The following is a 27,510-nucleotide window of genomic DNA, read 5'->3' on the forward strand; positions in this document are numbered from 1 at the left end:
TTCAACTCAATCTCAGAAAAAGTCAGTATTATCACGACAGTTAGAGATGGATTATATCTCGCCATCCTTTTGTGACCTTTTATTATTTCACCAGGGGAAGGATGCATATCACCAAGAGAAGAGTCAAGAGAAGAGACTCATTCTAAATTCTAAAGAAACATTAAGACAATTTAAAAGATGATCACGGGACCCGAGGTTCCAAGAAGACATGACACACAGAGTCCACAGAAGTGAAGTGACTTGCCCAAAGTCACACAGACAGGAAGTGGCAGAACTGGGATTCAATCCTGGGTCTTCAAAATTCCTCAAATGCCAAAGCTCTTTAGAAAAAGTGCTTTAATATAAATGTTTCAGTTCATTTCTAACATAGTTTTGGACTTCTGCAGTAATATTTCAATTATTACAAAAAGAAATTTTTGTGCATTAGTAATATTTATAATCATCTCAATTTTCTCTTATGACTATTGAAGTTAAATTGTATGACTTAAGTCTATTATTTAAAATGCTCAATTATATTAACCTCTTATGTTTATTCCCTGTATTTCCTCCAAGCAGCACGAAAATCCAAGAAATCACTTGCAAGTTTCATATGTACTATCTTTGTTCTTCCTGAGGTCCCTAGAGAACCCTAGAAATTCTAATTAGTATTAGCAGTTATTGCCTACATGTTTTATTATTATTTCAAGTGTAGTTAATATTAACAGTCATTACTCCAATTCTTGTATAATATTGCTATTATCTGTGATTACCAAGATTCTTTGCAAGCAATAATGACCATATCATTATAGGCCCACTGGTTACATTCTGCTCCAAGGTCATCAGATTGAATTCTTAATATAAAGTGGAGGATAAAACCAAAAATGACAAAAGCATCCATAAGGAGTATCAAATAGTATTAATAAGGTCCGCTTTGACTATCTGTAGTCTTATATAATTTCTTTCATTAATGTGAAAGATAATTTGGAAGCATATCATGATTTGATACTTTTATTATTATGGCTAATAAGGGAATTCAAAATATTCAATGCAAAACAATTAGATTTTAGGATTGGGAAGTACCTCAGAGATCAGGTACAGTTACTATAATTAATATTCAATGGCATCTTGTTCTAACCTAATTAACTTTTTATTTTCATTTAGTGTTTTATAAAAACATCCACAATGCCTAATAAAAGTAATTTAAATAGAAATGTTGAGAGCATAGCACTTTTTTATAAGCTAAATGTATTATCTATTAAAAAGAAAACATCAGAAATGGTGAATCTGAGTAACAATTTATGAGAGATTCTATAGTTTACCATTTTAAAATTTTCTTTCTAATTTGCAAAACTAAGCCCCATTAATTCTTAAGTTCTTCCTTGAAACTAGTAGTATCTGTGACTTGACATTCCCAGTGGATAAGGCATGCAGATTTCATTTAACAACTGGAGTAGAACTCAGGCAAAGTCCTAATGGAAGGAGAAAGACCCTGGTGTCCAGCCTCTGGGGGAATAGGTCCCCTCTCCAGGACTGGCAGAATCAGGCAAAGAGGTCCCATGGTAAGAGAAGGTGGCAGTGCTGAGTAAGAACCTGTGGCCTATCCAGGTGGGTCAGTGAGCATACAGTGAGCAGGTGTGAGAAGACAAGAAACTAAGGAAGTAAGACCTATGTGACTCATTCATCCTCCACAAACAAGATATAGGAGCACTGGTCTGAGATCTAAAGACTTGAATTCCAGGCTCCCGTCTAGACATTTTCTCCTGTTGGCACCGTAGGCAACTCAATGAACTCTTCTGAGCATTAGTTTACTTATTTCTGATCCTTGTGCTATCTACCTCATGGGGTTGTTGGGAAGAAAAAGTTTTGTAAACCATAAAGCTGAATAGATATGAGACCAATCACAGCAGAAGTAGAATTCCATCCCGTATCTTCTGACTTCAAGTCTGGTAAAGTCTCCACTTCCCCAAGGTGGCTCTTATTTTTCCTTATGTACTTAGGATAAAACATTTTAGTCTCTCTATAGTAATGCTATCAATAACTAGGCAAAAGTTTTGATAACGTGTTTATTTCATTTTGAAAAAGCCAAAGCAGCGATTGCAAAGGACTCTGAAGTCAACAGGGCCCAGAGAGGCCAAACATGGAAGCTCAATGATACCAAAGAAAATAGGTCAGAGATCGCAGAAGGATTTCTCCCATTGCTCTCTAGTGTATGCCAGTCAATTCAGAATACATTATGAGAAAAAATGAACATATCACAAGTGATGAATATGAAAAAAACACTGTGGGATATACTTAACTGGAACAATTTCTATCTACTTTTATAAATCTCCCAAAAGATATGCAACCTAAATATTAAAGATGATATTAAAATTAGAAGAGATTCAGATCAGATACCTTTAACAACTATGTGTGAATTTTTAACCAAGTAAGAGATAGAGACAATCATAAAAAAATAAAATGGTTCATTTTGATTACATGAAGTTGAAAAGCTTTCGTATGAACAAAATTAATGCAACTAGGATAAGAAAGGAAGAAGACTCCTCAGAAATTAATTTTTACCAAATATCTCTTACAAGGTTATGATATACAAGACAGGTGGATAAACAAAATAGAAAATAGAAAATAACAATTCTCAAAGAAAGAATAGCTAACTATTAACAACCATATGAAAGAATTTTCAAAATCATTAAAAATATAAGAAGTATGAATCAAAATAATTCTGAGGTTTCATCTCACACTTGTAAATTGGCAAAAATGAGGAAGGGGGAACAATCAATATTTGAAGGCTGTGGAAGGGTGGCCATGCTAATACATTGCTGGTAGAGATGTTAATTGATTTAAAACAATCAAGAAAGCAATGTGGAATGATGTTTACGAAAATGATTAAAAGTGTCTATACACTTTGACCATGAGATCTTACTGCTAGGCATATCCCCAGGAGGTCAATGACAAAAAGAAATGTCCCATATATACCAAAACACTTAGAGCAGCACTTTTTGTAGTAGCAAAAAAACCTGGAAACTAAGTAGGTTCCATTAATTGGGAAACAGATAAATGAGGCATAGTACAATGAATATGATAGAATATTATTGACTTAAAAAAAACAATGAGGATGAAGAATATAAAAAAATTGAAAAATTTATATGGAATGATACAAAGTAAACAAGAAAACAATCTACCACAATAGCTTAAATAGAAAGAACACCAAGAAAAAACTGAAATAGGATGTTACGAATTAAAAAACCCAAAATTGGCCCCAAAGAGACAGAAGGTATCTCTTCCCCATCTTTGATGATGTATAGAACACTATCGATGATGTCAGGTGTTTCTGGTGTGTGAGTTAGTTTGCACAAGTATTTTTTTTCCATGTTTTTCTCCATTGTTTAAAGGGATGATCATTTTGGAGGCAGAGAAGAAGAGATACATTAAAAAATATAGGTGAAAGTATATATTAAAAACAAAGAACAGGGGAGTCTTTGAAAAATAATCTTCAAAAATTCATATTCACAAATCCCCAGGCAAGTGTCATTTATCTGATAAAATAACTGGAAACGGCATTTGTCACTTCAAAGAGTATGGAATAACACAACATGCTGCTTTTTGAGTAGAAACCTGTCTTTGGGGGAAGAAAAACACACTAGAATGGCTTAATTATTTTATGTTTAATGAATGAATTATATAGAGAGAATGTGACCAAAATTAGTTACTTAACCTTTCTAAGCCAGCATTTCCTCATAAGTAAAACAGAAAAAAACCCAATAGTACTCACTTTACACATTTATTGTTAGACCAAATCAAGTTATATGTAAAACACTTTTCTAATTTAAAATTACATATGTCAACTATTATACTATTATTATTATTATTTCCTTATAAACAGAAAAAAAGTTTACAATTAAATGATAACCTAAGGTCCAGGACAATTAATGATAGGATTGGAAGCTTTCTACCTACTCTAAGTAATTCAAATTCCAAAAGTAGATGGAAGATTGAGATGGTGTTAACCACTCAGTTCCAAACAGGGCACTCTTACTAAATCACAATTCAGCAAATACCCAGTTTGGAGCTAGGAACATAAAATCTGCATTAAAAAACTATCAAAAAGCTCACAAATTGTACAGTGCTTTAATTCCCTTACAAGTCTCTGGTAAAGCAGGAACAATAAGTTTCCTAAGCAGGACCTGAAGTCAGGTCCCCTAACTTCAAATCCTTTGCTCCTTCCACTATGCCATCAAATAGGTATGCAACAGCTAGGAGAATCAAATTTCTTCATAGCACAAATGTAAGATGAAAGTCTATATTTTCCCCTCTGTCAAAGTTTATATCAACTTCATTGAAAACTGAGACACAAAATTGGTATTTTGTTGCATTATTTTCCTGTAGATGGTGAAGCAATACCAGCTAAGAAACTGCTTCCATTAAAAAATAAAATCCTGTCACAAACACTTTAACCAATAAAAATAGTAAAGCTCAAATTTGAAGACAAATCAGAAATTACAGAGAGATATCCAAACTTTTCTCCAGAAAAGTATGCCAGCAGCAGGCTCAGAAACAGGCTAAACAATCCACAAGGTTTTCTTCCTGAAGTTTTTTTTTGGGGAGAACATAACTAAAGATATCCATAACATATTTTTAAAACCACACAGGGAAGAATTATTAACAGTAAGAAAAGCAAATCCTTCTTTTTTGTAAAATCCCCAAAATGTACCTTTCATCTGTGTAGCAAAAGTGAGTGCCAGTTTTGCAAAGAGATCTGGATTTTCAAACTTATCTTCCTTAACTTTTAACCAGAAACAGTTCTCTGATATTTCCTGTGGCTCAATCTGCAACAAAAAGCAGCAAGAATAATATGGTCAATTATACATTTCGTTTAAAAAAAAATAAGTGGACCTACATTTAAGCAAGCTTGATGGCCAATTCATCGTTTCTGTCTGCTGTTCCTTGCTTCGGTTTTAGGCTCTGGTAGTTTTCTGGTCCTTTTTAATTAAGTAGAGAGGCCGCATAGTGTAGTAGATAAAGAACTGGACTTGCAGTCAGGAAAACCTGGATTCCAATCTGGCCTCTGACTCATACTACTTTTGTGACCTCAGTACTCCAGGCAGCTCTCAAGTTCTAAGTTGTGGAGAAGATACTGACCTTCCTGGATAGAGGGAGTTCCCTAATTTGGAGTTCCAAATATACTGGTGAAGTTACAACTCTAACCCCTTCAATATCTCTAGCCATTTATATTGAAAGTTACACGGCAGAAATATTCCCCTCATTATGCTGACACAAAAGTGAGGGTTTTCTACAGTGGCCATGACACTTTAGTGAGTGAGTCCCTGAATTCATATCCCTCTCCAACCTTTAAAGAATCAGCTGTTGCTGAAGGCAGCTGTCGATTATCCATGTCAATTCAAATAGTTGTTGTTCATTGATTCATTTAACAAGCAACTCAATGCTCAATAAAGTCAGGGCTTTAATACTATCAAAAAGCCTATTTAACAGGACTAAAAATCTGGTATTAGGAATAAGTTTGATTTTTTGTAAAAAAAATTATATGTGCCTATATAGGCCTATCTTTCAAATTTCTCCAGAGATGAAGTAAGACACCTATTTTTCAAGAAAACTTCTTTATCAACCCTTCTTCCCAACCCTTCTTCCTGCCTTGGTCTTCCCATTTTCTCTCCTTCACCCTCCCATCCTCCCTCCAATTTGTCATCTTCTCTCTTTTTACCGTTTCATAAATGTTCCGGATAGAAGTTTTCATGTGGGTAGTATTACTTTATAATAACTATACTGAAAAGAGTATGCATGTATTCTATCACTAGTTTAAGCAGTCTAGTTGAAAAGATTGTCTGAAAACTACAAATCAATAGAAAGATCATCATTTCCTTGGAACAAAACTAACTGTGGGTTATTAGACATTCAATCCATAAAAGGAATGGACAATATTATTTCACTCCTCATTCCTGCTAAAAGTATCACCCAACACTTAGAATAAGTATAGCAATGGTAAAATAAACTGAGGTACTCTCAAATGCCTCTTTCTATCTGGGTTATCTATATCCATTCCTTATCCTGCCTCACTCATTTCTTTTACTGTTGGCATCAACTTGAAATTCACTTTCACTTCTTCCAATAACCCAGGAAGACCCTAGCTATATCACTTTATGAATTGTGAAAATCTTAAATAGTTAAGAATTAGGGAAAATATTTAATTTAGTCATTATCAAACAATGAAGTAGATTCCAAATGGAAAAAAGGATCACTGCAAGCTAATGTCATAAAACAGTTCTAGTCTTTGCTAATGAGATTCTCCCTCTATTTCAGCCATCAGTACAGTTAATCCCACACCAATGACATCCACAACTTTAGCCCCGCCCCAGGGAAAAGCCATTACCTTGGACCAATTGATTCTTTTCATGGCCACTTCTGGTTTGTATACTTTTTTTTGCTTCATTCCAAAAGGCAGGGAAGCAGCTGTTCCAGGAGGAGGAGGAACACCACCCAGAGGTGGTGGAGGAGGAGGTCCCCCAAATAAAGGAGGTGCCGGTGGTATAGCTCCTCCAGGCAAAGGAGGGGGGGGAGGAGGAGGAGGAATTCCACCAGGTAGCGGTGGAGGAGGAGGTGGAGGAGGAGGAACAACACCGCCTGGTACAGGGGGTGGTGGCGGAGGTGGCGGAATTCCTGATAAACCGGAAAGTCCATGGCCCTAGAATATACATTTGAAATAAGAGATATCACACCTCTGCAATGGTTTCCTTACTTATGAAACTAAATATTATATCTGGTATCCAGGATAGCAATTAACAATTCAAGAAATACTAATTTGTGAGGAATATTTCCAAAATTCATGCATGTTACTATGATCCCTAGATTTTCTTATTAGTATTATAGACCACATTTGAAGACTATTACTTTTACCCTATTTGCAAAATGACATTCAGTTTATTTTTTATGAAATAACTCTTCAAAATCGTAAAAAGATAAGTTTCACATTATAGACTATATATACTGAGAATTAAGTATTTTGTAAAATGGTTTGGACCTATTCAAGAAATTGGATAGAATACAGTAGTAATTAGGGCAAGGTCATGAATTCAATCCCCAAATGGGCCAATTAACTTGGCACAAATAGAATCTGTCTCATAGCCCCTGCAACCCACTTGTCTAATAATTATTGTAATAATACTAATGAATGTTTTAAATTTACATAATGATCTATATTTATCAAAGGGTTTCCACCTTCATTATCTAATTTGATCCTCACAGGCTTTGAAGTCAGGCTCAGAAGGTAATATTATGCCCATTTTTACAAATGAGCAAACTGAGGCCAAGAGAGTAGAAGTGACTTGCTTCTGCTCATATGACTAGTTAAATATGGAGCCCAGAAAAGAGTCACAATCTCCAGGCTCACAGTCCAGCTCCCCTTCCACTGTGATGTGCTACCTCTCCCTGCAAATACATGTTACCAGAGGGATGGGAATGAGAGTGGCAATGCAAAACCAACCTAAACAGAGCACATTGTTTACACAGGGATGTCATTGGCCTCACCAATGAACTGTACATGTGGAAGGCCTATTTTGTACCCTCATATCTTGTTCCTGATGAAAAATCAATCAAGTCTCATTTATGGGAAACACTAATGATCTGAAAACCACTCACTTCCCCAAATACTGGATAATCACTCATATTTCCAAAAGCTCACATTGGAAATAATCCTAGGGGGCAGCTAGATAGCACAGTGGATAAAGCACCAGCCCTGGACTCAGGAGGACCTGAGTTCAAATTCGGCCTCAGACACTTGACACTTACTAGCTGTGTGACCCTGGGCAAGTCACTTAACCCTCATTGCTCCACCAAAAAAAGAAAGAATCCTAGACTATACTACTCTCCACTCCAACCCGCTGTGCACATGAATCTGCAAGTATTATTCAGATACAACCAGTCTAAAGTGTCAGTCTGTTTAGCAATCAACTAAGAAACGATGTTTGAAGAATGGCAAGCAGGGCAATCTGGATGGATTATGAGATTCATGGAAGGGAACAAAGTGTAAAGAGAGAGGAAAAGTAGGAAAGTGACAGGTTGCCAAACAGAGGGCTGTATATTTCACACTACAGGTACTAGGCATACATGGGAGCCCACTGAGTAGCAGGATGATGCATTGAGAAATGTACTTTCAAAAACTCATTCTGGCAGCTGTAGAGAGAAGGATTTGTAGTGAGGAGAGACTTGAGATAGGGAGAACAATCAAATGGCTATTATGATAGTCCAAGTAGGAGGTGACGGGGGCCCAAACTAGAGTGGGACCTGGCTGAATGGAAAGAAGAGAACTTGAGAGTATGATTATGGGGAATGAAATGATAAGTTCTGTCAAGCAATTGGATATATAAAGCATTTATTAGGTCCTTATTATCTGCCAGGCTAAAAAATACAAGCAATACAAGTCCCTGCCCTCAGGGAATTTACCTTGTATTGTGTGAAAACAACACAGAAAGGGGAATGGCATGGAACAGAATGAGAAGTGAAGTGGAGGCTTGGCTGGAGACATGGCAAAGCAAAAGCTAAGACACCCAAGACTGGAGTCCATACTCCATTGGTAGGAAAGGGGTGGGGTGGAAGGTTTGTCAGTGCAAGGAATATACATTCACATAGAAAGATCACAGATTATTCAAGTACTAAGCTAATTAATTGGGTTACAACAACAAAAATGAACATGAAGCTCATGAAAATCATTCAAATTTTCACTTCTTAACAAAGTATCAGGGATTAATAAAAGGCATTTTAGAGAACAGAAAGGGGGAGAAAATTCAGTCTCTGCCCTTAAGTTCATAGGTAAATCACCAGGGTAGAATGTGATCCATGTCCAGGGTGCTCCAGCAAGTGCTACAGAAATCCTGAAAATAAAGATATAACTTTGGCTGATGTGCAACTAGAGACTGTGGGCACAAGCTGGACTTTGAAGGACGAGAAGGCAAAGAAGAAGGAATGAATCAGAGGATGCTGCAGATGAAAGAAACAGCCTGAGAAAAATGACAAATGCAAAAATCACAGGAGTGGTTGGTTTAGTTTAGCTAAATAGAAGGGAACCATTATGAGATAAAGTGAGGGGAGAACCTGGAGAGCCTTGAATGGCTGGTTAAAGAAGCTGTACTTAATTTAGTGGGGCAATGGGGAGGCAATGAGGCCAGATGAGCAGATTAAGTACATGACAAAAGCTGGGTATTAAAGAGATTATTGGAAACAGTGGGAATGATGAACAGAAAAGGTGAGGGATAACATAGAGAAAAGTTGCAAGGGTATTGTGAGAGACTAAAGGAACAGGTAACTGGAGTTTGTTAGTGAGAGCACAAGAAATGGAAAGTTACAAAAAACATTACAGAGATAGCATAAAAAGGGTTTAGCAAATGATCAGACATGGAGCATAAGCAATAGAGAGCCCAAGACAATGATGAGGCTTGGAATTTGAATGAGTAGGACAACAGGAGCAACCTTAACCAAAACCATAAAGGCAAGATGAACACTCAGATGGGATGAAGATGAAACTCAGCTTCAGTTGTGAGCAGGCTAAGTCTGAGGTAATGTCAGGTGGAGATACTTAAAAGGCAGTTAGAAATGAGAGACCAGGGCTTAGAGAGAGGTTATTTGGAAATCTGTATAAAGGTGACAGGGGAACAAATCGCTGAAATCAAGAGAGAAGAGGAGCCCAGATGCAAACATGACTAGGAATGAGTGAAAGAGACTGAAAGGGGATAGTCCAAGAAGAACCAGAAGAGTAAAACGCTGTCAAAGTCATTGGAAAAAAACATCCAGAAAAGGGCAGTCATGTGTCAAATGAAAGAGAGGTCCATGTTCATACATGGAGATATGGTGATTAGGAGGTCTCTGGCTGACTTTTGTTTTTGGCAGGGCAATGAGGGCTAAGTGACTTGCCCAGGATCACACAGCCAGTAAGTGTCAAGTGTCTGAGGTCGAATTTGAACTCAGGCCCTCCTGAATCCAGGGCTGGTGCTTTATCCACTCTGGCTGACTTTAACCACAATGAGGAACACCAGAAGTTAAACTGTATAAGGTTCAAGGGTGACTGGGTAGTAATGAAGTTAGAGCAGCTTCAAATAAGTGCTCAGGGAAGCACTTATTAATTGACAGAATCTCCATAATGTTTCATTGTTGTGAAGAATTTTACAAACCTGTGACATGTATACATAAGGCAAAAATCATTATGCCATCATTATTACATAGAAATTAAAGCATTTGACCAAGGTCACATATCTTATAAGTGTCATCTGAATTTAAATGTAGGGCATTTTCCCACAGAGCCATGAATTCAGACACTTTCAGATTTGGGGGACATGCAAAATTCTTTCCATCATACACATCATAGGTGAATATGTAAGTTTTAAAATGAGGTAGTCAGGGGCAGCTAGGTGGTGCAGTAGATAAAGCACCAGCCCTGGATTCAGGAAAACCTGAGTTCAAATTCAGCCTCAGCCTCAGCCTCAGCCTCAGCCACTTACTAGCTGTGTGACCCTGGGCAAGTCACTTAACCCTCATTGCCCTGCCAAAAAAGTAGAAAATAAAATAAAATTTAAAAAAATAAATAAAATGAGGTAGTCAAATATGAAAGAGAATTATGGCTCAAAAAGAAAACCAACTATGGGGATAATTAAAATTAATGAAAAATTTTATATTTTTTTCAAAAGAAAATGGATTCAATATTTCAAATTTTATATAAAATAATTTTTATTTTAAATTATAAATTTTACATAAGCCATGTTTCAGAAATATACTGTTAAATGTTACTTTTAAAAGAAATTAGTAACCTTTAAAATGTAATTATAAATTTATTATATTAATTTATAAATAACAAATGTATTATATTAGTTTATAGTTTATAAAATAAATTTTATATTATAAATTTTATAGAAATGTTTCAGATATATATTTTTTTTTATTTTTTTTTAAACCACTCCACTTTGGCCAGGGGGGACACATTTGAATGATGCAGGGTTTCTAACAATAAAATCTGCAGAGTTGTTAAATAAAATGGGGAACCACCATAAACCTTTCCTGTGGCCATGCTGTAACTTATCAGGCCAACATCCTCTACCTCGCTCCCAGCGTTAGCACCTCAAATCTTCCTCTTGTTTCATTACCTGAGTTCGGAGCTGCTGAAGTTCCGTCTCTAGTTCTTGTATTTTCTCTTCTCGTCTCTGAAGTTCAGCTTGGGCTTCCTGTCGTGCTGTGAACTCCTCATCAAACTGCAATAATCACTCACATCAGTGTACTCATCTACCTATGAGAAACTTGATACTAAGCTTTGAAATAAAGGTTCAGCAATGGCACATAGGAATTAATGAGAGATTTGGGAGAGCAGGAGGGAAGAAAGTTATTATTTTAAACAGATCTATTTAGAAAATAATGTTCAGTATGGTTTAGTTCCCTCAACATATGAGGTCCTCAAAAATGTCTGCTAGTGTTAAAAAAATATTTGATACTTTTGAAAAAATTATGTGAATTACAAGTAGGCAGATATCAGATAGGATCCGCCGAGACCACGGACAAGTTGTGCTCTATTGAGATCTCAGATAAGGCCGAATACAAATATTCTGCTCAATTTGAAAATGAAATTGAAAAAAAAATTACATCAATTATTTCAAAATCATGAAGAGATTTCTTCTTCAATAGAAGTAATATTCTGAGAATAGTCACATGAAGGAACTTCAAAAAAATCCTAGAATATTCCACAAGCATATTTGGCTAGCAAGTATTCAGAGAACAGTGTTCAAAAAGCTGATACTGGAGCAGTCTATTACAGCAAATGAATTCATCATGTTAATGGTGCTTATTATATACAGTGAGTAAGAGAGATACTCATGTAAAAATATTTCCAGAGGCCACACAAATGGAAAGCACAGAGAGATATGGGGCATAAAGAAACACATGTAGAATCTGCTCCATAGAATTTTCAAGCCCCAACATATTATAGAGAAAATCAAGCCCAACAGCCTCATTGGAAAGATCAGGAAAGTAAGGCTTAGAGAACACAGGTGACTTGCCAAGGTCATAGAGGCTGGTTCCTGGGAGATCCCCCAGAACTCCTAATTGGCACTTTAGTTCTTTTTCACTACAATACACCACCACCTCAAGTGATTCTTTTAAGATAAGAAGTTCCAGAGGCCACATCACCCCAAAAGTGTTTCTCCTCCAAACAATGTTCATGAGAACAGTTCACTAACTAATGAGATCTGTTTATAATCATTTATAGAAGAAAAAAGGAGAAAAATGGAGAAGTAGCATTTACCTCAGTTAAATAGTACAACATTCACCAAAAATGAAGCATAATCTAAAATTTACAAAGGGAGTTTGGTATGTGCTACTTCAAAAAATACTGAATATTAGAAAGATAATGTCTTCTTCATTAATCAAAAGATATAAAGATCTCTTACCCTTAGTGTTGCACTAGGAAAAGTGAGGGCTTCACACCAGCACTTGTTGCTCAAGGCCCTCTAGTGACTGAATGAAGACCTGTCTCCAAATGCCCTTCACTGAGATTGAAATTTATAGACCAATAACAGAAAGGAGTATCTAATCTCCAGGCAAATCATATTATTCAAAGGATGGCACTGGACAAGCACCCCATCTCACTAGCAGAAATCTATTGGCCTCCTAAAGGCATTTCTCTTTTGCTCTGGCACCAAGAGATGAAGAAGGAAAAGTCACAGTTTCAGGAACACATAAGGGTGCTCTCAGGAACAGAACAAGCACATCTATGGGCTTTGAACTTTCTCTAAGAAAAGCTTAAACCCAAGCCCAACAAGGCTTAAGTGCCTTTTCTATAACAAACATGCTACACAAGAGTTTCAAGTTTGTGAAGCAGAAAATTCCAAAACCAATTTGAGTACTTAATTCTGTCTCCACCAGAGAACTGAAGTCCTCTCTTAGGAAGGATTAGCCAAAGATCTCCCAGCTCTCTCAAGAGCGAGTTGTAGGAAAGAAATGAAACTTGATTTCTCATGACTGCTATCATTCATAGCATTTTAGCATCTTATTTATTATCATTTTCATAGCTAATGTGGCTTCTTTTTTCATAGTGTATTAAGAGTGATACAAAGGGAAGAGTGTAAAAGAGCAATCTTAATTTATTAGTAGAAGGCATCAATATTCAATGATTATTAAATCAGCTAAAACATATAATAAAAATTATAATAAAATTTTTTTAATTGTTTTTAAAAAATTAAAACATAAAACATATAAGATAATAGAGCATGTGCTTAAAATAAAGTTTTTCCTGACATCATAATTTCTACATCAAGGTGAAAACCAACTCAACTATAAAACAATGTTATCCCAGCAATGCATCATCTTACCTTTTTGGAAAATTCCGCTGCCTTTTGTTCGCTTTCTTCTACTTTAGCTTTGTCTACACATGCATCTATTAAGATTGACCAAAAGGAATTAGAAACGACAACACCACATACTTACAAGGAAAAGGCTGTAGTGCTTTCAAGTTATCTGCAGCTAATTCAAGGGAGAATCAGTTTCTTTCCCTCAGGAATGGAACTTCAATTTTTATATGGCAGAGAAAAAAGGGAAAAATCTCACCATGCCATACATGGAACATAAGTATGTTTTGTTTTGTTTTGTTTTTTTCCTAGTGCAAGATACTATTCTTCAAGACAGACTCACTGGGGAATGGAAATGCACATGTGACATTCTTCCCAGATCAATTTCTAGAGCAGCTCTGGAGAGAAAGGAAGGCCTAGGTTTAAATCCTATCTCTAATGCAGAACTACAGAAGTCACAGCTTTTCAGTGCTCTAGCAAACCCGTAAAGATTATAAGTGGCAGGAAAGGTCTCTACCTGCACTGGGAGAGGGAGTTTCATGACCTAAGTGTTCCCTGTCTGAAAGAAATCACATGTCCTGTCCCTATCCCTTTCTCCGGTATTAACATAAATTACCTAGGTCAGTGGGTTTTCTGTTTTCTAAGATCACAGAGCCCTTCTGACCTGTTTTTCAGGATTTGGTGTTAGAGTGGGGCTGTGACAAAAAGAAAATGTAATGTATGTCCCACATGGGCATATTAATCAATTCTAAAATGGTACTAATAAGCTGAGGAAAGGAAGGGTCCAGTGGGTAGAGATGAAGTTTATCTCACATTATCTCTACAGAAAAGATTTGCTAAATTATAAGCTTAAACAAAAGGAAATCTATGTGATCTATTTTCAAGAGTAAGTTTTCCTATTAATTAACCAGCATGTCAGAAGCATTGGTGTCCATATGACCAATATGCTATTAATAAATCACTGTTATTTTATTCATTAAACACATTACCTAAGGGCCTCAAGTATTCAAAGCTATATTGTCCATGACAGTATGTAGCACAAAGCAACAGGATCATATTATCTTAAGAGCCAGAATGGAATTTTGGCATTTTTCAATTCAATCTTGCACCAAATGCAGAAAGCTCTTTGTTAATATCTCTGACAGATGGTCATTAACCTGTTTAAATACTTCCAGTGGTGTGAAGCTAAGCAAAACATTTTATTCTTTTATAAACTATATAAAGGTATATTCATTATGTAGAAGAGATGATCCCCTCACTAAAGTTTCTATCCACTAATTCATACTGTGCCCTTTGGTGAAAAATCAAATTTCATCTCTTCAAAAATATTTTATATTCATATTTTTCAATAATACAGATAGAAAATACTCCCACTTTTTCTCAAGTTGTGAGAATATACTTTTTAAAACAAGGATCACACATACAATGGTAATGAATTTCTTCTTAGAGAAGCATATCACTCCATAAACAAAAGGAGAGATTTGTAAATAGATAGCAAAAAAGGGTCTTGAATCATGTTAGAACAGAAACTAAGAATAACCCAGTTAAGTCATATTATCATCATAAAAGTAAGTTTGGCCCTTGAAATACATGAATATGCCTACAGCATATGGCCAATACTAGACCAATATCATAACTAAAGTGTGTTAAGCATAATAACGAATATAAGGTTTAGAGTAATAATGTGCTACCCTGGGCAGACAAAGTCGGTGCTTTGAACAGCTCTTATATCAATGATCACCAAAACATAGAACTTGAGATCTGCCAGAATTGACATTAGAAAGTTTCAGCCCATCAACTTATATAGAAGGCAAGCAAAGTCCAGAGTTTCAATGCCTTTTTATGTGACACAGCTAGCCAGTGGGCCGGTGGTGGAGGATGAGTGTTTATGCTGGACTTGTTACCATGTTTCATCCAGTTCTGCAAAGATTTCAGATATCACAGGGCATGAAAGACAATAGGAAGGCAGAAATAAAACAACTTGAATAGAATGCTAATATAAGAACAAATTAGGGATGGGGGGAGGACGAATCTCACTTTGAGCTATTTTAAAAAGGTAAATAGATATTATTTGTAGTCAGTTGTTGTTAGTGGGGGGAATGGTGGCTCTCTCTACCCTAAAGGTATGTCTCCCTGGCACCAGCAGTCTAAAGGAATATTTAGATAATAAGGCAGTCACAGAAACAAACACCAGACAGCCTTTGGGACTGAAAATAAGTCTGAGGGTGCTATAAGGATCAAACAGGAAAGTATTTCCAATTATCAACATGTAATTTTCTCATAATAATCACAGTTAATAATCATATTCATAGAATAACCATGGGTACAGGACTTTTACAGAAGAGGCAAAATTTGAAAAAATATTTATTTTCTTTAAAGGAAAAGACAATAAGAGGAGTATTGATAGTTTCGTTACATACCTATTAGGTGAGTAAAGTCAACATCTAATCTCTGTCGATATTTGAAGTCTGGATCCATGCCACTACAATGGAGCACTATCTGTGAAACACACTCTTCAATGATCTTATAGTACTGTGGCCTAGTGATGAACAAAAACAAAGCGATACATGTCCAACTCTCAGAAAAAGAGTGTCCTCGAGAAGTCAGACAGAAGGAAGACTAAAGACCTAAAATTACCTGGTTTTCTTTAACAGTTAAATTGTGAAACTCTCTCAAGAGACATAAACAGAAGAAATTAATGTATACTTTTAAATATACCAACCTTATTTTCTAACATATAGTGAGATAATCTAATGAAGCTACTCAAGAGGTTAATATTCTTTTGTTTTTGGTGGGGCAATGAGGGTTAAGTGACTTTCCCAGGGTCACACAGCTAGTAAGTGTCAAGTGTCTGAGGCCAGATTTGAACTCAGGTCCTCCTGAATCCATGGTCAGTGCTTCCATATCTGAAATATTTGCATTATTATTCTTTTGGAAGTCAAATAGTAATTATTACATAGATAAGGGTGAAATAGGATTAACAATAAAATAACTTAATAAAAAAAATACACACATAAGTCCTGTTGAAAAAAAAAGTGAGACAGTGCAGCCTATTCAGAACCTCTTATTTCCTACCTAAGATACAAAAATCAATAAATTAGCAAAATTTACCAAATAAATCTCATTATCTCATTATGTCTGTGGGTAGATGCTCTCTTTGTAACTGTTTCTTGCTTGGTGCTTATAACCGGGTTGGGCATATGAACTCATCCCTTCTAATATCTTTAAACATGAATGCAAATTAAGAAAAATATTGTCAGAGTTTTACTCTTACCTGACATAATAATCATTTCTGATGAGCAAGAAATGTTGTAGAATTGATAGCAAGTAATTTTCTGAAGAAGTGTCCTTTAGCATGTTATAGAGAAGATGATAAACTTCATTCATATCAGTAAAAAGTCAGTTAAGAAAAAAAAAACAGTTTCATTTGTCATACAACAAGATTCTATTACCCTACCACTCCCCAAAACAATTAAAGCAGCTTTGCCATTTGATTTTGGTAAATGCTTCTTCAACTTAAATTCAATCAATGAGTTTTGTAACATTTACATAAACAGATTGCTTTCTGAAGTGATAAGTTCAAAAATACATTAAGAGAAAGGACTTAAGGAAGTGATCCTTTTATATATTAGTACTTAAAATGAACATAAGTTATTTAACTTAAAAGTTATTTAATGATTTCATCATTATTTTTATAAAAGTACAAGGTGGCCACTGCTATACCATCACTAGCAGTATAAATTCATGATTTACTCTGATAATCTGGATGACAATAGTGTTTATTGGTTTTCACCCTCTTGAGTCTGAGAGTTTCTAGAACTGTATTCCCATGAAGCCAAAATTTCCAACACTATTTTTCATGCTAGAGATATTCAACATAAAATAACAAAAGGAGTCTTATTCTATCTAATGACCTGCTTAACAGGTCAATGTACAATTAATAACATTTTTTATTATTTCAATACTTTATTCAATATGTAAAAGAAAGAAAAATGAAGATTGAAATGTATTTAATTACTGATATAGAGACATTGTTAGTAGTCACAATACTTTCATTTACCAATATAACAACATAGCTAACAGATTTATTTACATTTTCATTTATAGTAAAGAATATGAGAGATGAAAATATTTTCAATAACTTTTCTAAAGCATTATTTGGGAGAGAGTGGCATTAAATAGAAGGTGACTCTCTCAAGGGACTTCACCTAAGGGTGGTCAGTGACAAAAGTATTAAAATGTGCTCATTTATAGGTAGTATCTCTTATAAGGCCAAAGAAAATTCAAGTTCATATAATTTAGAGTCTTTATTTGCTCCACTTAAAAAATGGATTATTAACACCAGAAACATAATTTCAACTGGGGGTCACTGTGATTATAACCTAAAAAAGGTTAATAAGGAAACATTAGAACTTCCCCACTTAATTTGCTCATCATGATTCCTTGTGTATCATGTATTAAGGGGTAGGGGAAGATATTGCTTCTTTAGTAAATCCTATAATCTCATCCCGGTATGAAACTAACACCTAGTGGATATCATATTACCTCTTAGACCTTCAGTAATTTCATAGGAAATTATCAATGAATGACAATTACATTTTCCAGCTATACTAAACTCAAGCTACTCCAAATAACCAGTATTTATAATATAGTAGTTATCCATTCTTTTCAAATGTATCTTATCTTTAAATAGCAAGTATTATTATGTATTAGAAGTAAGCTACATTTCGGGGGGGGTGTCAATAGTGTATAATTTAGTCAAACAGAATAGTACCAATTAATTTTCCCCCCAGAAGTTCCAATTCATTTCAATGATCACACCTTATACCTGAAAAAGAATACAAACAAGAACCTTGCTATGACAAGGCCCATAATGGTACATATTTCAGTAGTTTGGTCCACTGTGAGGTTGACTTGTCACTAGTATCAGAAGAAGCTCATTAAAAGCTGTCGGACCCTCCCACAGCATGAAGCCCCAAAACAGGATTCCAGTGAAGCTCCACTATACTTAAGTAGATGCAAATTGGGTTGGCAGACAAGAACATCATGTAACAAACTACAAAATTACTCATCCAAACATCCTTCAGAAATGCATCAAAAACAATTTCTGTGGTTTATCAGAAGGATATTCCATTTCTGCTCGAATGTCATTGAGACGATGTGATAATTCATTTAAGTCGTCATCTTTGTTCTCATCAAATACTCTCAACTGGATATCAAGTTCATCATTTTCTTTTTCTTTCAGACCCTAATATAAAAAATAAAACTTCAAAGGTAAATATGCTTCCAGATAACATTAGGTATTTTACCTACCAAAAAGCCATGTACAGAACAACCTCATTTCCTACACCTACACATGGCAATAGTATCAAATACTGATCCATTTCCTAAGCAAAAGCCAATGTAGCTAATTTCCAGGTTAGCAAAATGACTTCTTTTTTTACATATCCCCAAGTTTTCCATATTTGGATCCAAATATCTACCTATCAGATTTATAATTTAAAGCCCTGTTCTGGTAAGTTACTTCCTCTAAACCCATATTTAATGGAATCTTTTGTCTGGGTACACAATTAAAAGATGGTTAAAAAAAACTCATGCTGTAAGAACAATCACATATGCAAATATAGACCAGTTGTATTAAGGACAAAGAGAAGGATATATATTCAAACCCAACAGTCTCAAGTCTGGCAAGTTGCATGAATGACATAAAAGGACATTTTGTGATTACAGAGCAATAAAATTATGTGTTTTCTTTTCTTTAATGGACCTAAAAACATTCTCTCTTTACTCCCATTTCACATTTCTTTCAAGTAATCACAAAATAGTAATTTGGGCATGAATGCTAATACATGATGTATACATACATTACAATTTTTATGATAATCAAAATAATCATTAAAAAAAAGCTTTTGAGCTTGCCACACTAGAGACTGTTGAGCTCAACATATATCACCTGCAATGTCTTTAAATATGTCTTAACCTTAAGTTCCCGTTTTCAAGACTCAAATAGCTTTATCACAACTGAGGATGATCAAAGGTGGTAGAGCCTGTGGGACTAAGTGTTTTGGTCTAAGCTTGAACTCAAAGTAAGATGCAGGGATTCTGCAGTTCAAATTAGAGAGAGAAAACAGAGTGGAATACATTTTGGGGGAAAATCGTGTGATTATCCAATGGAATAAATATAAATAGAGTTAATGGCCACTTGTCACCAAAATTGTATACAAAGGTAAATTTTTTCATGACATTTTAACAATTTTCATAAAAATACTACTAATTAAACTATGCTCATTTAGTTTCATAGCATGCAATAAATATTTAGCACTGCCTTTAATACATATTCCATGTAAAACAGAATAAACTAAGTTTTATATTTAAGTTGTAATTAACAGAGAACTAATTATTCACTCTGATTTTAATAGAATTTACATTGTGATAACAACGATAATTTGCATAGCAAAACAATCTAAATTTGTTGGGTCAGGGATATGTACTAATGTTTTCTATTTTTGAAAACAATCTACTTGAGGGGCATCTAGGTGGTGCACTGGCCCTGGATTCAGGAGTACGTGAGTTCAAATCTGGCCTCAGACACTTAACACTTACTAGCTGTGTAACCCTGGGCAAGTCACTTAACCCTCATTGCCCTCAGAAAAAAAAGAAAAGAATCTACTTGGATTTTCTCTAATCTATGGGATCTTTCATATTGTTATCTTATGGTGTGAAAAAACATGTAGCCAAAGGTCAATACTAGGTAGCACGTGGGCTTTTAAAAAAAAAAATTAAAAGTGACAATCAATATGGAGTTATTGAGTTGGAATTAGATTTCCTCCACAAAGAACTAAAGCTTAGGGTTAGAATACACTCCATGGTTAAAATGCTTAGCAAAAATAAAAAATTTAATGTTAACTGTTAACTTTAAATATTAATTAACGGAAATATTACTTGGATATTGAATTAAATTAAATAGGGTTAGAGCATTAGTCATGTAATAAATGCATTTTACATAAATCTTATAAGATATCATGCTCAGTTCTTAAAATAATCAAGAGAAGAGACATTTGTACTTAATGATTGGGATATATTCTATGACATACCAAAACCCCTTGGCAGAAAACGTAGGCCACATTATCCAAACTGTGTTTTGTTTTTGTTTTGCTTTGTTTTTTGCGGGGCAATGAGGGTTAAGTGACTTGCCCAGGGCCACACAGCTAGTAAGTGTCAAGTGGCTGAGGCTGGATTTGAACTCAGGTCCTCCTGAATCCAGGGCCAGTGCTTTATCTACTGTGCCACCTAGCTGCCCCCCAAACTGTATTTTTAAAAATACTTTCCTAAAATATTAATCTTTCCTCAATTTAAAATTTGCAAGCATGATGCATATACTCTGGCTACAATAGCTCAAGTACCTTCTATAGATACATTGTATGTATATTTTTTATGATCCTAGTAAATCTTGAATTTGCTAAAAAAAATAAAAATAAATAAAAATCTTTCTTCCTCTTTCCTACACTATCTGCTTCTGGACACAACTATGAAAACCCAAACCCTTCTGGTAAACATGCACTGACCTCTAATGCAGTGTCTCAGCTTGAGACTTTTATTTGATTATTTGATTTATTTTAGATGTTTCTGATTCTTTGTGATCCCATTGAGGATTTTCTTGGCAGAGATACTGGAGTGGTTTGCCATTTCCTTCTACAATTCATTTTATAGGGGAGGAAACTGAGGCAAACAGGGTAAAGTGACTTGCTCAGGGTCACACAGCTAGTAAGTGTCTGAGACCAGATTTGAACTCAGATGAGTCTTCCTGACTCCTAGCCCAGTACTATATCCAGTATGCCATCTAGTTGCCCTCTCTTCCAACTACGGTTGAACTAATTTTGACTTGTCTCTCAAACATTAAGATACTAAAGGAAAGATATAAAGAGTATAAAACAACAATCATGTCAACCTACTTTCCCTCTACTGTAAAAATTAACTCAAGATATTAACAGGAAATGAGGAAAGATTTTATTGAGAAAAAAAACAAACAGTTGGGGCAGCTAGGTGGCGCAGTGGATAAAGCACCGGCCCTGGATTCAGGAGTCCCTGAGTTCAAATTCGGCCTCAGACACTTGACACTTACTAGCTGTGTGACCCTGGGCAAGTCACTTAACCCCCATTGCCCTGCAAAAAAAAAAAAAAAACAAACAAACAAGCAAACAAACAAACAAAAACATCAATTCTAGAGCCCAATGCTCCTTGAGTATTTCAATGACACTAACATAAAAACGAATAAAGGTGCCCGAATAATGGCTCCTAGCTTCTTCTTGATCTCCAATCACCTGAGTAAAAGGCTTTATAATCGAAATGTCTTTAAAAAACACTCCCCCGTCGAGGAGGGGAAAAACCAACACACAATCATACTTTTAAAATGCCATTTAAAAAGCATCTCTCGGGGGCAGCTAGATGGTACAGTGGATAAAGCACCAGCCCTGGATTCAGAAGTACCTGAGTTCAAATCCAGCCTCAGACACCTGGCACTTTACTAGCTGTGTGACCCTGGGCAAGTCACTTAACCCCCATTGCCCCACAAAAACAAACAAACAAAAAGCATCTCTCCAAATCATTGTGACTTTCAAGAAGCCCAAAGTATCAAATACCTGTCAAAGAACCCAAACTGTTATAATGACAAGCCTGAAAAAGCCAAGAAAACCAACTTCCCATAAACATAATTCTCCCTTGCCCCCAACACAGCCTCCCCACCATTCCCCATACATCTTATCAGCCATGGCAAAGCTGCCAAAGGAGATGAGGAAATTATTTCTAAGGCTGAGGCATCAAAATATACAGGGAAGTGACTGAAGTCACTTGCTGACATTCAAAAGTATCCTATCATGGTACAGTATGTCATAGCTCATTATCCAGTAGGACCAAGAATAAAGTGTGCTATAGAAATTAATATTCTAGACAAAAGAAAACTATCAACCCTCTCAAACATCAAAAGAATTTTTCTTTTAACCATTCTTCATGCATTAAACATTTTCCTGGCACCCTCAATGGCATACAATGACCATGTTTGAACCTTGTCTAAATGACTCGGGGTCATTATTGTGAACTTCTTTAGTTATCTCAAGAAGTAATGCCCTCAGGGGTTCTACTTCCTGTATTAAATGGCCCATGACTGGAAGAACGTGGAGTTTTGATGTTAGTTGTTCTGCATTGTCCTGTCCCTTCCTTTGCTGGTGGCTGTCACCTGTCACTCCATTCTAGAGGTTCTGTAGCACCATCACCCCAAATACATACACGTATACACCCTGTCAGCTCAAGCTTACTGTTTCTAGAATTCTATTTACAATATGAGTACATAGACTAAAAATTAACTCCAAGGATCTTTATGAATGTATAATACAAGCTTTATTATGTGGACTTTAATTTTTTCCTTACTTCCTAGTTTTAGTTTAGTTCTAGATAACTGAGGCAGCTGGCTTAGTGACCTCTGAGTAACCAACATTCCTAGAGGCTTCTAACAAGGGCAAGGCCAAGGGCATGGCCAAGGTCCACTCAGGGACTCACATCACAGATTTAACAAGGAGAGCCCACAGGCAACAAAAGGTCCAGAAGGACCTAAGGAATAAATGTGCTCATTTATTCAGTGCAATCCTAGAAAAGAATTTCAAATGTTAAAAAGCCCACTTTGAAAAGCTAAGATTTTCAGCTGAAACAAACTGTATCAATTAAAAGCCAGAATGTAGTTTTTCAGCAACTTGACTAGGATGGATTTGCTCATATACTTCTGTTCAGCTTCAGAATGAAACTAAATTTAACCCATTTAAGAAAATTAAAGCTGAAACAAAATAAAGGTATTTAATTTTCTCAATAGTAAATTCCCAACAAATAAATAGCATTCCAACCCCAAGAAAGGAAAAAGGAGTTCATTGCTGAACCCAATATTAACAGGTTTGAATTATCTGACATGTATAGTAGCTATTACAGTAGAATTTAAAGGTTTAGAGGTCAAGGCTAAAATATATAATGTCTTAGATCAGAACAAACTGGAGAAGTTACACTTGATAAGTTAGATTTACCTAGATTGATTCATTTATTACCATGGAAAGATACCGAACTTCATCTGGAAAATAAAACCAAGTACATCACTTACTGGTAACATTTTCTTTAGTCCAGAACGGAGAAACTCATTTCTTAAATGTATCCGAAAATCAAGTTCATAAGGAGAGGTAACAAGGGCATTTATAAATTGCATACAGGCAACCTGCAATAAGAAATCAAATTTAATTAAAGAGAAAAACTAAAAAAATAAGAAACTATACACTTAATGAACAAGAAAATTCATCTCTACCTCTACTAAATGTTTGTATAATTTAAAATACCTTAGGAAATGCACAAAGAAATTGAAAATGTCTACCACTGCAAAGTTCTGGAAATTTGGAGTATTTTTAAATGGTATCAATTGTTTTAAACTCTAATAGTCAGAATAATTCTTATTTCATTATCAGATATGGACTATTGGATAATTTCACATGTAATGAATGGTCGACTATAATCATATGTTTATGCTGAGGACAATTCAATCTTAGAGATAATTAAATTCCCTTTAGGAAACACACACAAACAAAACACTTATGTTTCTCAGCTAGAGCGTGTTACACAAGAACAAGAGTTCTTCCTTCCATTTTGAGTTCCCTTCTCCCAGTCTACTAGGCTTCAATTCTAGATTGTGAAAAATAGTTTTCTTAAATTTATAAAATAAGCTTATGAAAATTTTCTAAGAAGAAGTATGGAACATTGATAGCTTGGCATAACCAAATTGCATTATGTCTTTTCTATTTTCTGATAATGGTATATTTGTCCAAAGTACATATAGTAAATTGGCTATATGAGATGAATTAATTTATTATGGCTAAATAAATGTACGCAAGTAAAATAAAATCATTTGATATGCGTTGTGACACCAATATTAATATTTGTTATAAGCTAGAGTAAATAGGACTATTTACAGTAAAGTTTTCTCATTAACTACACCACTTAGAAAATTAGTTTGGCTCCCTCACTACCCACGTCTAACCCTTATCTCCTTAAAGTTACCAATTCTAAACAGATTTATCCCCTCTATTCCCCTATACCACCATCCCCCCAGCCCCAGGAAATTTCAGGACAGAATGGAAGTAACAAAATGCTAATTGCCAGGTGTTCCACATATTATTCCCAAATAACATTTCTGGAAAATGCCGACTGAAGTCTCAGGCTACTGGCTAATAGTTTAACGGAACAGCTGCACATTTTAATTGATTTATTTTTAAAACAGGCTACCAGTAATATAATGCTAAAAGGACTAATACACACTCAAAATCTGCAAGGACACTCCTGGGAAATAGCAGGTTTGATAGATGTTAACTTCAAGTAGAAAAGGAAACAAACAAATCAATAATTTCTACAGAAAAAAATTCAGTACCAAATGAAAAATCCCTCATAGAACTTGAACTTACATTCCCCACCATTGTCTAACCAAATGGCTGAAGGAATTATAAGGAGAACGGATTTTGGCTGAAGATGCACTTATCAGAGATGTAGGCTGTTTGGGTAGGGGTCCAGTCTTGGTGTCAGGAAGACCTGGATTCAAATCCTGCTGCTGACATATACATGATAATGGTATGCTTCTGGACAAGTCCCATAACCTCTGACCTCCCTTTGAAACTCTTTAAAACTCCAAGTTCCAGACTAAGGTGTCACTGTATACGTGGCAAAAGTTTCCACAGCAGAAGTTCCCCATTTGGACCAAATCGGCAGGCAAGGCTAGACCAAACAGAAAGAGCACAAGGCAACTCCTAGGCTTCAGGGTAGCCACTCTCAACACCCCACCTCAAGGCACCCACACTTCACAAAATGCATGTGCTTTTCTGTGCAACTCTTCATAGAAGGCCAATAAGCTGACAAATCAATTAAGATAACATGTCTACAAGCCACATGACTGCAATCATAACATAGAAATGCAAGCGACAAATGTTTCCAAGATTTGGGGAATATAGTTGACATATAGGTTCAACAAAGGAATCCCACAAAAGATATTGAGGGGAAAAATGAAGAATTTAGTCAAACCATACTAATTTGTCAAATACTAAGACAATAGCATAGTGCAAAATACCTTGACTTTGGATCATAATGGAAGGTGAAGGTAGAGCTTTTCATCTTACGTCTAGATCAATTTGGCATGTGCCTTATCGTCCCATGCCTGTGACCCTGGGTTTTCCAAGCCCATTTTTGGAGGGAACATACCCTCTGATAGGCCCCATCCCACCGGACTGCCTTTAAATACAAAATGTGCACACACCTGTCCAAAAATGTCCAGGTTCACAAGGCTTGTCACCAGGCACAAGTCATTTTTGAAGCCATAACTATGATTTATGAAACTGTCTACTAAAGTTGCAATCGGGGTCAGTAGAGGAAGAATCCACACCAAGGAAAGCAGAGATCCTTGAGGTCCTGAAGCAAGAATCCAATATCTGACACAATAGGAACTTGGCAACTTGAGGACAGCCCAGCAAAGTCTCCTACTACACAGGGTGCACCTATTAGTGACTGCCTTAATTAAGGGGCAAGTTAACCTTGATATTTATGATAGAAAAGCCCAGCTATTCACACAGTTGAAATCAACTGGGAAGTAGCTTTGGCTACTGCACATATCCATAACTATATTATCATCATATCTGCCTGAATGAGCCTTATTATGTTATAACTATGACATGACCGAACAAGCCAAAGTACATGTCCAATCCAAAATTAATAGAGAGAAAAGTTACCATCTGCTGGGATTGTTTTTGCCAGAAGAAATTCTAGCTTAATGGCTTGTATTAATACATTACAAGTAAAGAGAACATTTGCACCAGAAACAAGTTAATGAGTCTTGCAGCTTTCCACCTTCCTACCTCTATACAAATGGATGTCTGTGGATCAAAGAGGAACTTCCTTTAAAATGAACTTACTATGTATGTATCACCAGCACAATATAGAATAATGTTATTACTTGTTTCGAATGGACGGATAGAATATTACAACAGAGCAAAAGGACTTCGGTTCTACATGTCCCTATGGTCTTTCCCATTAGAATGGAAACTCCTTGAAAGTAGCGATTGTTCATTCGTAGAACCTAATACGAAGCCTGAAACACAGCAGGGGTTTCACGAATGCTTGCTTGGTAAGAAACTTGGGAGTTGTTGTTGTTGTTTGAGACAACTCTCAAAAAGGAAGAAGATAGGGAGATGTCAATTTACTTCTTAGGAGAAGTTTAAATAAAAATGAATACTGAACAACAGTGCGATTATGCCACAACAGCACCTAAAGGACATCTTAATATTTAAGTTTTCGAAATGTTACTATCATCCATCTACTTACACCAATATTCTAGAACTTTTCAGAATAAAAAGAACAGTAAGAAAAGTCAGCTGAACAATGTCCACACAAAACTGGCCTAGGCAAAAGAAAAATGTGTATGAGTCTGAAAGGAAGCCTCAGAAATGAGCCAAGGCTCCACTCATCCAAAGTTTCTAGTTGAAATTCCATACGAATGTATGCATTTGACATTTTGCATTTTCTCCGAACAGTTAAACACAATCTTCCTGTAAAATGTCACAGGAATTGACTGACCATCACATCACATTTTGCCACAAAACATAGTCTAGTAGAAAGCTTCAGCTGTGCAGGAGGGAGCCAGCAATCAGCCAGCACCACACTCTCATTTGGGGGAGTTAAGGCGCTCCCTTGCCCACAAGACTTCAGAGTGAATGAAAAGCAAAGTCAAGCCTCCAATTGCATAGCTCCTGACTGCTAGTTCTGTGTTCATTCTATAACACACAAAAGTAGCATCATCCATAACATTCCCCCCTCTCAAAGTACAAAAAGAAATGTTCTTGAAGTAAAATTATGACCATTAAAACCACTGCTTTCAGTCATAAAAGTCCCTTTATAATGTTTTTGGGGGTTTTTTTGGTGAGGCAAAGTTAAGTGACTTGCCTAGGGTCACACAACTAGTAAGTGTTAAGTGTCTGAGGCCAGATCTGAACTCAGGTCCTCCTGAATCCAGGGCCAATGCTCTATCCACTGTGCCACCTAGCTGCCCCAATGTTTTTTTTTTTTAATTACCAAAATTTTCTCTCTCAAATCTCTTTAGCTTTTCAAAGGAAAAAAAATTACTCACAAGAGATTTTGTGGT

The 27,510-nt window shown here is 35.8% G+C and overlaps 1 protein-coding gene across 4 annotated transcripts in view; it reads right to left on the reverse strand.

Annotated features, from left to right (window-relative positions):
• Positions 1–27,510, reverse strand: part of DIAPH2 (diaphanous related formin 2) — a 908,274-nt gene that overhangs the window by 634,377 nt on the left and 246,387 nt on the right. For all 4 annotated transcript variants that reach the window (XM_043974079.1, XM_043974078.1, XM_043974081.1 and 1 more), the window contains 8 exons: positions 23,446–23,556; positions 18,437–18,555; positions 16,582–16,698; positions 15,728–15,846; positions 13,332–13,396; positions 11,118–11,222; positions 6,362–6,673; positions 4,688–4,802 (listed from right to left, as the gene is read on the reverse strand). In XM_043974079.1, the coding sequence (XP_043830014.1) occupies positions 4,688–4,802; positions 6,362–6,673; positions 11,118–11,222; positions 13,332–13,396; positions 15,728–15,846; positions 16,582–16,698; positions 18,437–18,555; positions 23,446–23,556 (1,063 nt within the window). The remainder of the gene's footprint in view (positions 1–4,687; positions 4,803–6,361; positions 6,674–11,117; positions 11,223–13,331; positions 13,397–15,727; positions 15,847–16,581; positions 16,699–18,436; positions 18,556–23,445; positions 23,557–27,510) is intronic.

This window comes from Dromiciops gliroides, chromosome X (assembly GCF_019393635.1).
Source record: "Dromiciops gliroides isolate mDroGli1 chromosome X, mDroGli1.pri, whole genome shotgun sequence".
Lineage (NCBI taxonomy): Eukaryota > Metazoa > Chordata > Mammalia > Microbiotheria > Microbiotheriidae > Dromiciops > Dromiciops gliroides.